This window comes from Brachycentrus maculatus, unplaced genomic scaffold (assembly GCF_059751285.1).
Source record: "Brachycentrus maculatus isolate JH-2025_06_01 unplaced genomic scaffold, ASM5975128v1 h1tg000111l, whole genome shotgun sequence".
NCBI lineage: Eukaryota > Metazoa > Arthropoda > Insecta > Trichoptera > Brachycentridae > Brachycentrus > Brachycentrus maculatus.
This window is the reverse complement of record NW_028280864.1, coordinates 74,301-86,663: the sequence shown is the minus strand read 5'-3', so window position 1 is coordinate 86,663 and position 12,363 is coordinate 74,301. Positions and strand designations below refer to the sequence as shown.

Here is a 12,363-nt window from a genome sequence, read left to right as displayed (position 1 = left end):
TTTTTAAAGGCCGTTTTGGAATTAATTGTTTACAATATATTTCGTAATTCGGAAAGTAGAGGTATGTATGTTTATATGTTTATGAATTTTAGGATCATAATTTTCATCAAGTTTCCTACGCACGATTAATTTAGCACTTAATTTCATTAATATTAATTTATGTACATAGAAAGATATTTAGTTCAATATTTGTAATTATTGATTTTAGTTCCATCACTTCATAAATATGTATAGACGAATATGAGTAGATATGTAAAGAATTTTAATTATAATTTTTATCCGACCTAATATTGAAAAACAAATAAGATTATTGTGTCAGTATACAGGTTACCCTGGCTATATTTTTATTGGAATTTCGTGTACAAAATTGTGTAACTATTTCTAAGGCACATTTTTTTTCTTAAATAGAATTGAGCAAAATATTGTAGAGTGTACAAGTCACGCAATTTTTTTCTACAAATATATTATTTTTGTTTGAATAAAAGAAGCAAGACATAAACGGTGTAAATAAAATATGTTTATCACGTATAAAGAAAACGTTAGATTCATCTAACATATAATACACATCACTCAATAATTTATTTTTATTACAACCTTTTTTTATAGATATATAAATAAGCTTATATAACATTTTTGGAAGATTTAATTTATAATTTTGCTTGATATTAAAAACAACAAAAATTAATCGTGACACAAAATAATTTTAAAAGAAAATATTAATAATATTCATGAACAATAGGTACACGCAGTTTTTTCTCTAATGATTAAGAAATAAAAAATAAAAAATATATTCAGCGTAATATTTTTTGGGGTTTTCGCATAGGAGCGATTTTATTATCTAAATATTTACATAATATATGGATAATATAACTAACAATCTAAAATTTCACTTCAAATTTCTAAACGAAACATTACAAATGTGTTCAATTTGAACCTCTATATCTATTTAGTGAAAAGATATAATTTATATTAACTGTGAATCCTTAAAAAATTAAAATGACACCCAAAATGGTAATTACCCATGTAAAAATTAATTATGTTCGGTATCACTTGTACACTCTATTTATTCAGTTGAATACTTACATTTTATTGAAACACGTAATTCGCAATTGAATCATGGAAATCAAATAGTAACTATTTATTTTCGGAAAAATGTTTACAGTCGAGAATTACCATAATTATGTTATATAATTTGAAACAAACGATTGACTTAATTTTCTGCGAGCAAAATGTATATTTACACCTATTAAATCTTCTTATATACATACAATATTATTACAAAAACATCTTTAAGGCAAAAAAGGAGATTTATAATTTTATTGTACCTGAAAACTTTTATGTTGAGCTTGGCACTCTTTGATATCCGAGATTCAATTCCAGATAATGAACGCGTCATCACACAAGACGTACAGGTTAAATAATAAATTAACTAAATAAGTAGGTACTTAAAGCTAAACTTAAAGAGGAAAGCGGCCTCCTTTAACGGTGACTTAGTTGACGATAATGTTATGTTTCCACCTAAAACTGAGTGACGCTTTTCCTATTTCTTCGTAAGTAAGTACTAGTAGTTCGAAATAAACATTGAGAAAAATGGCTATGAATATATCGTTAAATTTTATTGCTTAAAAAATACGCATAGACCCTTTTCTACATGGCAAGTCGAAAAATAAGTACTGCTATATTTAATACAATAAATAAATATATTTTCATAAGTAGTGTGTCTAATCAACATTTTAAATAAGAAAAGGTTGAAATTTTAATCATCGTTGGTATTTACTTTATTATTTTTCATGTCACAATAGGGAAAACATATTGACTGTTTTTACCAAAATCACTGGTAAAAATATGCCCCACGTCTTTTAAAATCCTATTTTAGTGATAAACTTAAAGTATGTCGACGTGTGAGCATCAAATTAACTTATTCGTCATTTTAAGAGAAGAAAACATCATATTTCAAACACCGACGAAAAAACATTTGTGACATTTCTTTGTGCTAGTTATTGTGTTTTATACCTATAAAATGAAATAATAGGTTGATGGGTACTTCATTCCACTTTCATTATTGATCAAGAAATCCAAGCGGATTATAGTCTCACTTGATATTTAAACGAATATCTATTAATTTTATAGTGTAAAATATCCCACAAAATAATTTAAGTTTTTTTATATATGTAGTTACTTCATAATGAAATTATAAAATACATTTACGTATATAGGTGCAAAGTGAACGGCATTGAAAAGGATTTTTCAATACATTTTATTTTATAGTAAATCAGATATTAAATATGTCTAAGATGAAAAATACCATGTGTTTTATACCTCTGCTTTAAAACCCAAACGTTGATGGATAAGATAACAAATAGTCGATGTATTATTTAAGTTAAATATTTTTGTGATGGTAAAACTTTTTTGCGTTTTATTTCTAAAAAAAACCTTCTATTTCGCTGAAAAAAAATCGTCTCATATTGTAATTGTGACTAATTTTGCGAAGTGAAAGCATTTTAATGAACTTGTGGAACGAAAGTGTTACACATCTATGGTACTTTCTTTTTCAACGTGTTCACATAGTTATCATTAAATTAAGTAGAATTATTAGCCGAAATTCAACATATCATGTACTGGAATTAATGAGAACCAATCTGTGTTAACGTAAATACTTTGGTAAAATTATACGTCTATTAAAAAGGCCCTCAATCGACTCTTAAGGGAAACAAAACATATAATATTATTATGGTGACTGGACGGAATGATTTAGTCTTGGTTCTCTAATCTTTCTTCCTCTGTTCTTCGATAATTCTTTTCTTGTAACTTTGGATGTAGAAGTTGGAGAAGAGGACGATGAAAATCACAGAGTGCAGCATCAGTCCAACAGATATAAGCCTGAAAATAAAATAAAATAAAATTACAAAAATATCCTAGTTATATTATTAAACATAAATTATCATTAAGTATTTTTATTTTGATATTAATTATATTTATAATTTTAAAAAAACCTTACAAATATTAGACTATTGGATGACAAAGATTATGTATTAGAAATCAATATAAAGGTGTGTTTTTATACAAAAAAAATACTTTCATCGTCATGCTTTTAGAGCAATTTTTGTATGATAATATTATATTATATTATAATGTAGTGATTTTTTAAAAGTAACATTTAATTCAATTTAAATTTAGAGCAATTTTAGAGCAATTTTTGTATAATAATATTATTTTATATCATAATGTAGTGATTTTTTAAAACTAACATTTAATTTAATTTAAAATTACTTTTAGTAAGTCAGGGTCTGAATTAAGAAATCAGCTGGATTACTGAAAATATTAAATTGAAAAAAAGTAAGACAAATATAATTAATAATAAAAAATACAAAGTATAATGAGAAAATAATATAATCATTGACTCCGTGATGGTGTTATACAATATTTTGCAATAAATTACGATGATTATTATTACAACCATAATAACTTTTTTTATTGTTGTTATAGTAACTTTATAAGCATTACAACTCACTGAACCATTAAGACAAAATAAATGACTGGTTTATAAACGATTTGAACCGTAACAATTTTTTTCAATGCTTTAATATTAGTTTAAATAGTACATATATACATATGTATATGTATATGTATAAATATATATGTATATATACATATATATATATATATATATATATATATATATATATATATATATATATATATATATATATATATATATATATATATATATATATATATATATATATATATATATATATATATATATATATATATATATATATATATATATATATATATATATATATATATATATATATATATCCCATACAAAGGTTTTTAGGTTTCTAAATACATTTCATTATAATTAATGCATCACATGATATATATTATATCGTCAAATGCTTTAATCCGTTAAGTGTCTTACTCCCTTTAGAGTCTACACCTAGAATAACTTCACTGGAGAGAGTAAAACCATTATTATTTTATTGTCAAACGGAATATTTCGATTCTCTCCTGTAATGTACGCCCAGTTAGACTTTATGGATTAAGTAGACGATATATATATTTGACAATCAATGTGAGATATATTAGAAACTTTTGGGGAACAATTTATCGTTCGGTTTCAGTAAACGTAAATTATTAATAAAGTCCGCCAAAATTATTGTATTTCATAATTTTATCTTATTTCGTAATAAACAATCAACCGATTTTATTTAAAAAATAAGTTAAATATAAATTATAAAAAGAAGCAAGAAGTTGGTCTACTTTCTGATTTACAAATGTTGCCATTCCTAAATTTGTAATGACAAAGAAAAACGTTCGTTGAAAAGACTGACAAAAAGAGTGAATGAAAAAGATAAAAGGATTGCAAGATATTACAGGTAGGAAGGTATTACACCGTGTATACTGCTGTCAGAAGTAGGTTGATCAACTCGATGGTTAATTTTTTTCACTTGCAAACAAATTGGGAAACCATCTAAATTTATTTAATTTTAAATGTTTTAAACTTACTTTGGATATCCACAATCGTAGACAAGAGCGCTAGCGGAATGGAAGAATACCATGAAGAACTGGATCTGAAAAGGATAATTATTATCAGAATATTTTATTTAATACCACTCTCCACTCGAAGTTTTAAAATATATATATATATATATATATATATATATATATATATATATATATATATATATATATATATATATATATATATATATATATATATATATATATATATATATATATATATATATATATATATATATATATATATATATATATATATATATATATATATATATATATATATATATATATATATATATATATATATATATATATACATAAATAAGGATAAAAGTCCTTCATAATATAAATTATTATTTACAATCACACTTTATCGAAAATGATGAATCTATTACAACACAAATATCAAATGATATCGTATTTGTGAAATAATTACCAACTTATGATTAAAGACATTTGTCCATTAAACATAACAAATGTTTTTAATAATAATTGGGTAATTAATTATTAAGAAGCAACAAATTTCGTAAAATTTATGTAATGTTAATATATTACTTTCGTTTAATGAAACTTTCTTAAACGTACTTTTCTACAAAGAGCTGAGAACTTTAATTGTTTGTTTTATTATTAGATTAAAACCAATATTTTTTTAGCTTTTCCACTTTTTTATTTGACCAGCGACCGGGTTTCGTCGTTACCGACATCATCAGACTGGTCTATGATGTCGGTAACGACGAAACCCGGTCGCTGGTCATATAAAAAAGTGGAAAAGCTAAAAATATTGGTTTTAATCTAATAATAAATTAAAAATGCAATTCCATCACGAAGTGTCAGTGGATAATATAAATCTATTAATTGTTTGTTACAAATGTTGACAATAATGTGTAATTGTAATATATTTAGTTCCTTAAGAAGGTTTTGAATAATAATGATTGTACAAGTATGGGTAAGTCTCGAGTGCTACAGCCATTACTGCTATTTTCATTTTTCCATATATTATTCCTCCTTTATTCCCATATACCATAGATGTAATATGTTCTTTCAGTATTTTTAAAATGATGATTTCAATATATAAAAAATGCAGCTTTTTTATGGTAAGTATCTATTTTGTAGAAAAGATATTTTAATAAATCCATCGTCGTTAATATATATTAACTAAAAACTAAGAAAAAAAGATAATCCTATTAAATAATGTTTAATTGTATCAACAGGTGAATGACTGAATCTACAGATAAATTTCATAGCAAGGTTGACTCTCAAACTTGACATATTTCTAAAGAGAACTTTCTCTTTTCATTAAAAACGATTTGCATGACGCTGCCATTCCTGCTTCACGATCAAATATTAAATTAATATCGTAGAAATTAATATGGACATTGCCATATATAATTATATATATGAATATTACATTCAAGAAGGATGATTTTAGAACCAGAAAAACATCATTGTGGTGTTAACTTAGAAGAAACATAATATCGTTCATTGTTTTTAATACTATCTAAATATTATACACACTATAAAACATGTCTTTAAAAGTTTAAAAAAGGCGGGAATTCGGTTTGGTTAATATTTAATGTACGTAAATTTATAAAAGAGAACCGGATGCTAATATGAAAACGTAGACTTTACGTGTTTTTTGGTATTGAAAAATCCAGAACAGCGAAAACAAACCAAGTTATTAAATGAATTATTAAATGAAAATATATTGATTGGCGGGAGATTGATTCAAACTTTTTGTTTATGTACTTTAGGAATATTATATATTATGTGGTCTGTTCATGAGAAGTACACGTTTAAGTAAAAATTTAGATTTTTTATTTTATTTTCACGTTTGAATCAAAATACCAATGAATAAACTTATCATAAAATAAAATGAAAATATTCAATGGGTTGGTTATTAAATTAAATAAGATAGGTTTTAAAATCAACTTTTAAAACCCATCGATTGTATGAGTTATTTTGATATGATTAATTAATAATAATACGGTCATTAATTTTGTTTAACTGGTAAGTAAAATAATTTTATTAACGTTTTTTGTGGTGAATACCTTTATTTATTATGGTTTATCGTAACACGTGTTTCTATGCAATCCGTGTTTCATAATAATGTCAACACGCACTCATGTGCATCGAAAAGTGTTGCAATACAACATAATAATTATTGGTATTTACCAATTTAACGATTGTATTTAAAATGGTCAGATATTATTACAAAGTGATGCCGAATCAATTAACATAACAAACACGTTAACTTTAAGCAATACTTTTAAAATGGATTTATTACTTTCATTCTAAGCGAATTTCTCTTTTGCCAAATATATAATTTAACATAAAATATAAATATTGTATTTTATGAATTACCGATGTTGCATCCGTCTTCGTTTTATTATGTTTCAAGATTTTCCGCATAATAAAAGGCGACTCAAGCTCATATTTAAGCAATAATTAAATTGACAGAAGTGTTGTGAAAAATACGTTATTTTCCTCATAGCCTTCAATTTTCCTTGTCAAATTTTCATCTTTTTCGAACATATTTAAATAATTTGTAATCAGGCGGTAATACAAAATATAATTCGTCCCGTCATTATTCGTGAGTTTATCTTTATATACAATATATATAAAGTAATTTATTGTAATTAAACACTTTTAAATTTGTTGGAATTAGTTGACCAAGTACTAAGCTAAGTTCATTATTCGTAAATTTATATTTCCGTAAGTCTAAGTAAATTTACATAAACCCAAGAATAGCGATGTAGCAATAACGACAATATTATTTAATGCTTCAGTATAGGATGTGCATACTTGCGGATAAAAGATAAAGGTCCCTAGTTTTAAGTTATACAAAACTGCGATGGGAATATTTTTTTAAAAAATAATTATGACACAAATTCTTTAATGATACCAAAAACGCTTGTTAACGCCTATTATTATTTTCTTTTGCAAACGGTGTAACTTGCAAGTCACGATTGTGGTAGCAATAGGAGCAAAATAATATAACATTACTTTTATTGAACAAAATTAAATTTGGTTTTACGTAACTTATCTTTCTTTTACAAGAAAGCATTTAGAAGAAGTCATTTGATTATTTTCATAAATCAGGTAAACAAACAAATTTAAAAATGGTCAATGAACTCATACGAAACCATTGTGTAAATATTTTTATTTAAAAAATTGACAGATTCATTTTTTTCCTTTTGAATTATAATGTAAGATATAAATGTAAAATAAAAATAAACGGGTTTAAAACAGTAGTTAAGATAAATAATGAAATAATGATAATAATAAACAAAACCAACTCAATATACATAGAAAACAAGATAAAACGAAATGATTTATATCCACCATGTCATGTTACACTGATGTTTTGGTAGTTAAGGAATTTACTAATTCTAGAAAACCCAAAAATTAACAGGATTCACTGTTCTTCATAGATTATTTAGCAGACCATAATCCTACCGCAGTCGTTACCAATAATTAACTAGTTCTGCGATCAGGAAGTGCAAATAGTCTGTGTTGCCTAGCTCTTACAATATAATTTATCATAACAAAGTAATACAAGACCAGTGAGATACGGGAATATAAGAGATAAGCAATACCGAGTTATTAATAACCAACCCAACACTTCATGTTTTTTTTTGCATGACTTCATTGACAGTTCGTCTTCGAGAGACAAGTGAAGTTATTATTTTGGCGTTCATAGCGCGTCTTTTGGCTTAATTATGAACTATATACGTGAGTTATAAATGTATCTAATCAGTAACAACAAAGAATGGTTGCTTATATTTTTAAGGAACGTTTTAACACAAATTTTTGGGTATGTAACAAATTTGATACACCATGCAGTGAAGGGTTAAGTACAAGAGAGGTCATAAAAAAAATTAAAAAAGCCTGTATCCAGCAGTGCAGAGACGGCTGACAAAGAAGAAGAAAAGAAGAAGAAAAGAAGAAGAAAAGAAGAAAAATTACAAGACAAATTAAAAGACGTGGTCCGGGATGACAAGTCAGGTCTAGCAAGTTTCTTCTATCGAATAATGTGAAAATAATTAGATTTTGCTCTTAACAATTTGTCTTTGCCGTAGAAACGGCTAAACAGAAACAATATCAAAAATAAAAATAAAAGTATAATTACCAGTTGCAGAGTAGTGAGGTGCTTCTTCCACCAGATATATTTCTGGTATTCCGGTCCCATGGCCGCCACCATGTAGTAGAAGTACATGATCACGTGGACTAAGTTGTTAATGATGTTAGAGAATGTACCGTGACCACCTGAAATGAATATCATAACATATAGTTTGTTATATTATAGAAATGTTTACATTTCGGCAACAGAAAACGTACATCAGGGTATTTTATGTAATGTATCCTTACTTATATTCATCTTTGTTTTTTGCAACAAAGACCATCAATTCATTATGTTGATTACATACTGCGTCATCCCTTGCGTATAGCGTCATGTACATATATTTTCAATAATAAAAAACGTTTTCCCTTTTGCACTCGCATTATGCGACAATATGCGTCGCTATTATTGAAACCGCAAGGGTCACAATAGGAAATGCAGGAAATTGTGCAATACTTCGACAAGTCATACATATATCACGACGTCACGAATTTTTATGCAAATAATTTATCACACCTTTATATCTCCCTTATTTCTTTAAATATATCAATAACAATATTTCTTTGTGCCGTGTGATAGTTTACGTTAATTTATTTGTTTTTTTGTTAGAATAAAGTAAAAATATCTTATTGGACTTTAAATTAGATGTTCTAAGAAATTTCTATTACTGCAATGAGCATCGTTACGTGCATGAGCAACGTTGTCCATCAACTGCCTCCTTTGATTACGATACCGGTCGATGATAAAATAATTAACAATTCAATAATATCAGAAATATATTAATAATCAATATTCAGATATTATTGGCATAATGACGAATTCGAATGGCAAAAAATACCATAATTCATTCTTAACACAAATTACTTTCCTTATTTCCCTTATTACCCTTACTTTAAAGCTCCAAAATATGGAGCTTTAAAGTAAGGGTTTTAAACAGTGGATGAAGCTATTTAAAAGCATTATTGTACATTATAATGTATTGCCAAGACCCCATTCCATCGCACTATTTAGAAATCGTACAGACATGACTGCCTAACAAAGTTACGACACTTTAAATACTTGTCAAGAAAATCATGAATTTTGAGTTCTGACCGTCTCGGTCTTATTGTTTTATTGTGTCTTTTAAATGAGTATTACCCGCGATGAACTTGACGAGTAGCCAGGCTTCGAAGGGAGTCAAGCTGTGGTGGTACAAGTGAAGCCACGACACTTGGCTGTTCTTCTTACGGAGGACGAAGAATATCGTGTCCGCGAACTCCGATAGTTTGGAGTAGTAATACACCCAGCAGAGATGGAGCATCTGGAATAATAACAAAGGATTTATTCAACAATATTGTAAAGCAGACATTAGGGACTGTTCTCATAGTCTTTCGATTATTTCAAAATATTTTTCTAGTATATGTCGAAGGTGATATAATTACGATTGATATATAAATATACCAAATGATACACCAGAAAGAGCTTTGACAAAGATGGTACATTGCTTAGAGAGTAAATGAGTTTTATTTTAAACGACATATTTCTAAACCGGTTATTGATTTGAATTCTTCTGAAGTTAATTTTATCGAAAATACATAAAATGGCCATATTTTTACCGAATACACAAAGTTCAATTCGACGAATCTTGACTTATCTACATAGTCAAAACTTTTGTAATTCCAACCCTGATGAAGTATTGAATTATGCACCTTGACCAATTTAAGCGACGTAGAAATATATAATCTCTATTTTTTCATTACTACATACTTTTTAATACTAGCTTCATTTATTTATTTTTATCTCTATTTGTACGTTTAATCAGTACTTTCATTATTAGATTGTGGTTAATACAATATATAGTTTTGTTTTATTTCTGTTACATTCGTTATTATTATATTTCGAGTTTTTATTATTCCTCACTTTCAACGACTTATGAACGACTATTGTAGTCGATAAGAATATACGATACGTATTAAAAGTAATTGTATGGAATTGAGAATAAAATATCGCAATGGATTATTTATGATGCTATAGATCGATAAATTAATCAGTCTTCGATATTCTTTACATTCTCTAATGTTAAGATAATTTTCGCGAATCTTTCTATCGAATGCTGTAAAACAAATTTAAATCAGAGTTCCACAATTACTACTAAAAGCTTTTATTTTTTGTTCGGGGGATTTTGTTGGATGTATAGAATCTACTTCATCATTTGATCAAGTAGATACTATACATTTGTCTGTGAGATCTAATAAGAATTATTCCGATGTTAACATTGATTTAAAAATATTCGATTAACTAACTGGAATAACAAAAATTTCGTGTCAAAGTAAATAATAAAATCATTAGAATATGTCCAATATCATCCGAACAGAAAACTTTCCATTTAAAGATATATTCTCGGAATCGTAGTTCTAATGTAATCAAGTTTTTATTTGATGTTATGTAATTTGAGATGAATACCACAAAAATAGAGATAAACTCATCATTGCCAACTTATCAACATTTTGTCACTTTATGTGATAATACCGAAGGGTTTTAATTTTCTGGATTTGGAAAGTTATTCAATTGTATTAACGAATAATTCGTAACGATCTGCTTAAATTCCGTTAGTGAAGCGATAAATGTATCAGAAAAAATATTACTTCACCAATTTTACACATGATCGGTCACAGAAAGTGAAAGGAATTGTTGCAATAATCGCAGAATTATATCAAATTATAGAGATGTCCTTCTATCGTCGTCGCGTCGCAACAACAGTTGTGTAAAAACGAGACATTTGTGAAATTCCGTAAACAGTAGAAAAGTAGAACAGAATAGTTATAATTGTTGGATTACTGGGCCATTTTATTGATTTTTCGTTGAGTCGTTTAAATTTTTAGATTGATCTATATTTAAAATGAAATTCGATTTCATAAAAAAATGGTGAATGATTTCTCACTTATTGAGTAAATTAATCACATATCTACGAACTGTTTACATAAGATGAAGATTTTCTTTTAAAAGTAAAAATACAGGCAAATGTGAATTCACATTTATCCGCCCCTTTTGAGTTGCGACACCCAAAAGTAGTCATCAGACTTGAAGTCTTCAGAAATGAAAATAGTTGTTATTTGTTGTAAGTTAAGTGAATTGTTGGTAAACCTTACGGACATTTTCAATCCCAAAAATATTGCTTTGACTCAGTTTTTTTTATATCGAAAATTTTATTTTAGGAATTGGCTGTCTTGCGAATGTTACAAAGTGTATTTCCATGCAAATATTTTTCAGAATTTCCTTGATCAGACTTATATCATTTTTATAACTTGTATTTATTTCTATACATCTTTAAAATTAAACGTTAAAAGTGGCACGTGTTAGACAGCTTTTGTTACGGCTGTTCCCACATTACGCATACAAGAGTAGTTGTGCGAGAGATAATCTTTTAGAAAGTGCGCAAAGCAGGTTCCATTTGCATATTATATTTTTGCCATTGATTTCTTGGTCGTGATCTTGAATTTAATTCTTAGCTCTGACGTATCTCTGTTTTTACTTTTATCAATATAAAGTCTAATAATATTTAATATACCTATCACAAAACAAACGATATTTATTATTTAACGCAAGTTATACAAAACATTAGATATATATTTATATGAAATATATATAAATATATATATATATATATATATATATATATATATATATATATATATATATATATATATAATATATATATATATATATATATATATATA

General features: G+C 26.6%; 1 protein-coding gene across 2 annotated transcripts in view; it reads right to left on the bottom strand.

Annotated features, from left to right (window-relative positions):
• Positions 1–1,983: 1,983 nt before the first annotated feature.
• Positions 1,984–12,363, bottom strand: part of LOC148310015 (very long chain fatty acid elongase AAEL008004-like) — a 66,727-nt gene continuing 56,347 nt past the window's right edge. For both annotated transcript variants that reach the window (XM_088259156.1, XM_088259155.1), the window contains exons 5-8: positions 9,785–9,947; positions 8,657–8,793; positions 4,513–4,577; positions 1,984–2,880 (exon numbers count right to left, since the gene is read on the bottom strand). In XM_088259156.1, the coding sequence (XP_088115282.1) occupies positions 2,766–2,880; positions 4,513–4,577; positions 8,657–8,793; positions 9,785–9,947 (480 nt within the window). In that variant the 3' untranslated portion in view covers positions 1,984–2,765. The remainder of the gene's footprint in view (positions 2,881–4,512; positions 4,578–8,656; positions 8,794–9,784; positions 9,948–12,363) is intronic.